Raw genomic sequence first — 5,590 nt, 5'->3', positions numbered from 1 at the left:
ACGATGACAGGAGTATTTGCCGAACCTATATTAGCAGCACTAAGCTTGCCTAGACAGTATTGGAGGAGCACATCTTTGTTTTCCTCAGCTGAGCTCACTAATTATACAGTTTTACAGATGACTCCGAATAGAAGTACACAGAAACCAATACGAAATTCCTGAGCCTTCCTCAGAATTCCCATACTATCACCAACACATGTAGTTGACCATAAGCATATTTTCCTACACTTATCCCAACAGTTCCCCCATTTGAACCTACCAGCTGGCAATTCTCTCGGCAGACTCTCTCGGTATCTTCAGCGGCATGAATAATCGGCGGAGGGTCCGTCCACGTAACCAGACGTTCCAGAAAGTGCAACATCGCCGCTATAGCAGGTTGAGTTTGCGCCTACCACAATTCCCTCACATCACAGAACCCTTCCTCCTTCCACTCACATCAATAGGAGCAGCCTCTAAACATGCAATGGCCAACTTGGTCGTCGGCAACAACCACCCAGCTGGCAGTACCACATGCACCTAAGCCGACCCCTCTCAGAAGGACCTTCCCCCCTCCTTATTACCAGATCCACAAATCTCAACACTTCCCCCAACACCAAGTACGTCTCTGCTACCATCTTACTCTCGTCAGTTGTTAGAGCCGTCAACGACATGTTACTCTGTTGCAAAGATGAACCTGATAAACCATTATAAAACCAGGGCGAGCACGACCAGCTCATGCAAAGTCCACAGGGTTTAGAAATAACTACGTTGTATCATCAACATCCACGTTCGGAGAGTTGCAGAGAGCAAAACCAAGGAAGCCGACAATATCGTTTCCACCGAATTCTCCCTATCTTCCCACTATACTTTCCTCGCTCTCTCACCCAATGTCTACAACTTAGAATTCCTCGAAATTATGGTAAATCCGATGATGATGACTCTGATCCCATCAACCCCTCCCATTCACTCACTATGAGCAACAAAGGTAGCACTAAGATCACACAAGGTGTTGACCAACTCTGTATGGACCTGACAACCACAACAACAATACTACTGCTACCAACAACGCCAAGAGCCTACTCACCCGCGTAAGTTCCCCAAATAATGCGACGAAAGTTCTCACCAACTGCATCCAACAGCTCAACGGTGCCGCTCTAAATGCTTCTGATACCAGTTCTAAAGAGGCCAAAGATAATCGTCACGCGCCACGAAATTCGCAGAAACTCACGTAGTGTTGGTATGAAAACTGCCGACTGAGGTGCCACATCTCGGGTGTAAGCGAAGATATGTCCGAATGCTACACCTGAACAACACGAACAAGACGGTCGAGAGTGCATAAGATCCAACAAGGGTAGCAAAAGGATATTCTAAACACATACTCCTGCCAGATTTTTCCGTGCTTGATTTCCTCATGCCACTCCATACTAGTAATATGATACATAACATGGAGTATAGTAGTATGATACTCCTATACTCCACGATATAATCATTATACTGGTTCATACTAGGCGTATATAGCATCACTGTGATGTCCTACCAGATTCCCCAACATACCCCTTTCCCCTCACAACAGTGAGCAGTGCCCAACTTACAAAGCTGTTGAGATAGATCCTGATGGTATATAACGACAGACATCACCACCTGCTGGACAGTCGACCAGTACTCTTCCAGATTCGCTAGCAGTGGATGAGTGGAAGGTTCGTCATCGGCGGAGTAGCTAATACAATAATACCGAACAATAAGACCAATTTCACACCGCGCTCGCCCGAGTGATCGATAAGCAGATCTTCCCACTCACTCGTTGCGAATGTGCCCACAACAGCTCAAGCTGGCTATGAACAGCTTCACCGCCGGTGGACCAGACACCATATTATTATGTGGTGGCCGATAGTCCTGTAGAGACTTCGACAGGGGCTCAGCCGTTAACCTATGGGATAGAGATAATACTCAAACACTTTGTTTTAGGAGTACGCTCACGAACATGACTTCCCAATGTGGGAAAATTTGCAAAATATCAACATTCTGAGAAAATTTTGCAAAATTCTTGTTGGTTTCTGTATATTTTTCTACCCTAGTTCGTATATTAATTTCCAGGGTCAGCTGGGGAAAGCGAACATATATTACAACAGTGCGACTTTTCACACTACGTTAGCGCGAAATAGCACAAGTAGACTATTGGTAATAATAACCCTTCTACCTGCAGAAGTCCTCCAAACTAGCTGTGATCTGTTCCCAGTCCGGCAACACTGCAAAGACTGAGCCAATGCCCGTAACAATGCTAATTCGTGCATCAATATCCAGTGTTTGCAGCAAGCACACCGATGCCTACAACACCGAACCATCCAGCACGCCCCCGCCCCCACTCCAGCCCTACTAAGCCCTGAACAAGGTGCTCCCATTGCTGCCTATCCTTAGTCGCCACGCTCTGCACCAACATCATTCGAGACGCCATCAAAACCTTCCACACGAACACCCAATCACTCAACGAGCCCAGCCACACCACCTATACCGTTTTAACAGCATCCGTGCACACTTTCTGTGATAGTTTAAGAATATCCCTAGAGGCACCACCACTAGTCGATACTGTGGGAAGCACTGACAATAACATCAACCTCAAGAACACTCATCTTGGGCTTACCCGGTATAATAGTTTCACAAAAGAAGTTAAGCAGCGTTACACACAGCTCCTTCTGCTCAGCTAAGTAGCAGCTGGTATACAGTACTATACGACCTGATACAAAACACGTCCGCCCCCCTCCCTACCCTCTTCACAAAGTCAGCGTTATTACCAGCTCCCGTCCTCAACAGCAAGGCAGGTAGTCCCTCACGTGGATAGTCCAACTTGGGCAGCAATCGCAAGAGCCCCGGTATAACCTGCAACCAACACCGCCCATCACTCTCTACCATTCCAATAAGCACCTCACCTCATCCTGTCCGGCAACTGCTTTGGGCGCTACCGCCGTAAGCACATATATGCATGCTTCCACACGTTGCCAAGGAGCACGGACCAACCCAGAGGCCTACCAGTGTTACTGCAACCCTTACATAGTCTACGACCTTACCTGATCCGTCTGACAACACTGTGAGAGTGTTTCTCCGATCTGCTCAATGATCCACTCAGGATCGACTATCGAGCAGCTATCAGATATCACTTGGGCGCAAGACTGACCCAAAAAAGAATTCTACCAGCGGATCCACCATTATATGCACCAGGCGATACTACATCAAGATCATAACACTTGTTTATGAAAGTTGGAATTACACTACATATTCACAATTCATAACCATCAATTTTTTCGCTTCTACTGCGGCTCGTCTACCCCTACATGAAAAGTGACGAGGAAAATATCTATTCACTACCTCCCGGAAATCCACAAAGGGCTCGATCTCAAATCCCTCGTCCTGATCAGCCTTCTCGATATCAGCCGGACAACATATCGCGATGAGCAGAGCCGGCACAAGCTCCTTGAACCAGGGTTCGAGGAAGGGCAGCGTCATTTCTTGATTCTGAGGAATACCCACATCGACACAAACTCCAACGGCAGCCCTTTCTGCATAGACACACACCACCATCTATCACATCATAGTGCACCCAGGGCAACAACAGCCTTACCTGATGTTGCAAGACCCTTTCTGCTATGCGCTGTTCTCGAGCTCCTAATAACCTAAAATAATCAACATCTGTGAGATGGGCAGCTATCAAAGCGGTCTATACTAAGTAGTAGACATTGGCCTTGGAGATTGCTAATGAATAGACTACATCACAGACAATTCGAAAATTTTCCCGCAAGCCATCAAACGACTGACCGTATTCAGCACCATAATCCACAAACGCTCACCCCAATACACCCTTCCTATTCCCTTATTACGCCATCAACGATCGAGAGCTGCCCTCAGCAGTCCCCTGTGTGCTAGCGTCAAAGAAAAGGTCATCCTCCTCATCCTCCAGACTGGATGCTCCTAGGAAGCCACTCAATGCCGAATACCTGAGCATGTCCGACCTCACACGTATGTGCTACACTACAAGAACCCTACCAAAACTCGAGAGCAGTTCCCGCCAACTCCACATGTCTAACTCTCACGAAGTGAAGAGCCAACTGCAGTATAGCCGTTACCTACAAACAGTACCATACTTTCTGCCATGCGCGCTCGACCAGATGATCGATTATAACAAAGTATCTTACCACCGCCTTGATCCTCTCTTTTTCAGGGTGTTCAACACTAGGGGAGGCCAGAACAACCAACGGGAAGAAGTGTGTGAGGCCAAACTCGGATAGTAACCGACACATCAATCTGCGTCACCGCGCCACAAAATTAACCACCACACCCCAGCACATGCCCACTACTTGCTCCTTTGTATCAGTTCCCAGTCGTATTTGGTAGTCTCCGATATGAACGAGTCCGTGCCTGTTAACGAGCAGCAATACTTTCCTCAAGAATCTATGCGCTCAAAAAGGTGATTCCTAAGCATTTTCCTCACCTGCCGGGATAGCCTCTGACAGCTGTCGTCCCAACATAACGATCGCCTCGGCTATAGCCAGGACCATCTCGAAACTAAAACACACATGCCTTCAACTATGACCAAGAGCCCATAACGATACCTCCCACTGTCCTTATCAGTGGTGTCTGTCGTCACCGATAAGCATTCGCTCAGCACGAAAGCACACTGCTCCATCACCGACACCGGTGTGCTGAAACCGACATAGATGGACCCCTAATAAAGAGGTGAGACGTATTACCTCGAGCTGTGGAAGGCCACAAGAACGTTCCTGAAGATACTCAGATTTAAAATTGCCGGCAACACTAGCTCGTTGGCTGCCCTGTCTCCCATCGACCGACGATTGCGAGCCTTGCTGGAAAACCTGCACCAGCTTAGATGATCATCCCCGATGGAATGGCAAACTCCTCTCTCTACCCAACACGCCAGAACAGAGCGAAAAAGAATCCCTCAGGCGAGAATAAAAACAACAAGTACCGAGGAAAGACTCCCTCAGCAACAACGTGCCCAATAACCTAATCTACCGAGCCTTCCAAATCCCCTATTCATTGAGACCTCCAGCTCCCACCCATTGGTACTACCTCGCCAGCTTGATCCATTTTCGGAACACTACAATGCACTCTCCAGTTACACTAGCATCCTTAGTATTCGAGCTCATCTCATCCACAAGGCTAAGCACCTTCGAGCAGTACTTAGTCACCTACAATACACATACCACTCGCTGAGCAAAACTCCCGATGGGCTACTACCATATCGTCCGTGACCGCTCCCCGATCCACAGCATGCAGGAACAGCTTAGTACTCATCAGTTCATCAGGTAGCTGCGACAATATGGCCAGCTTCCCCATAGGCGGCAAGGATCTAAGGTTGCCCATACCAAGATTCAAATGAGGTCCGACGATGGCCCACGTTATAGCTTCCATCAAGTCAGCAGTCTGTTGTCCATTACTCTTCAACTGCTGGTTGCTCAGTAAGAGATAATCTGCCGTAGCCTGCGAGAGTTGCCTCAGCACCTGCACGCCCACCATAGCAACGACAAGAGGACACCTCATTAGTACCGCTCCCGTAGCCCCATGGGACGACCAGTACTATACAAGCCTACCCACTCCAACA

At 48.0% G+C, this 5,590-nt stretch overlaps 1 protein-coding gene across 1 annotated transcript in view; it reads right to left on the bottom strand.

Annotated features, from left to right (window-relative positions):
- Positions 1-5,590, bottom strand: part of Pmar_PMAR000769 (serine/threonine protein phosphatase 2a regulatory subunit a, putative) — a gene marked incomplete at both ends in the record, with an annotated part of 7,444 nt that overhangs the window by 1,285 nt on the left and 569 nt on the right. The window contains 27 exons of the mRNA XM_002778883.1: positions 260-388; positions 436-516; positions 561-673; positions 951-1,008; positions 1,064-1,155; positions 1,208-1,282; positions 1,572-1,696; positions 1,778-1,906; positions 2,177-2,304; positions 2,354-2,437; positions 2,489-2,574; positions 2,618-2,710; positions 2,769-2,853; positions 2,904-2,999; positions 3,042-3,143; positions 3,340-3,486; positions 3,593-3,644; positions 3,849-3,965; positions 4,015-4,094; positions 4,164-4,272; positions 4,326-4,386; positions 4,460-4,533; positions 4,581-4,670; positions 4,719-4,841; positions 5,059-5,177; positions 5,227-5,338; positions 5,387-5,490. Of these exons, the coding sequence (XP_002778929.1) occupies positions 260-388; positions 436-516; positions 561-673; positions 951-1,008; positions 1,064-1,155; positions 1,208-1,282; positions 1,572-1,696; positions 1,778-1,906; positions 2,177-2,304; positions 2,354-2,437; positions 2,489-2,574; positions 2,618-2,710; positions 2,769-2,853; positions 2,904-2,999; positions 3,042-3,143; positions 3,340-3,486; positions 3,593-3,644; positions 3,849-3,965; positions 4,015-4,094; positions 4,164-4,272; positions 4,326-4,386; positions 4,460-4,533; positions 4,581-4,670; positions 4,719-4,841; positions 5,059-5,177; positions 5,227-5,338; positions 5,387-5,490 (2,664 nt within the window). The remainder of the gene's footprint in view (positions 1-259; positions 389-435; positions 517-560; positions 674-950; positions 1,009-1,063; positions 1,156-1,207; positions 1,283-1,571; positions 1,697-1,777; positions 1,907-2,176; positions 2,305-2,353; positions 2,438-2,488; positions 2,575-2,617; positions 2,711-2,768; positions 2,854-2,903; positions 3,000-3,041; positions 3,144-3,339; positions 3,487-3,592; positions 3,645-3,848; positions 3,966-4,014; positions 4,095-4,163; positions 4,273-4,325; positions 4,387-4,459; positions 4,534-4,580; positions 4,671-4,718; positions 4,842-5,058; positions 5,178-5,226; positions 5,339-5,386; positions 5,491-5,590) is intronic.

This window comes from Perkinsus marinus (genome assembly GCF_000006405.1).
Source record: "Perkinsus marinus ATCC 50983 genomic scaffold scf_1104296948084, whole genome shotgun sequence".
NCBI lineage: Eukaryota > Perkinsozoa > Perkinsida > Perkinsidae > Perkinsus > Perkinsus marinus.
The sequence above is the reverse complement of the archived record's forward strand: the minus strand, read 5'-3'. Positions and strand labels throughout refer to the sequence as shown.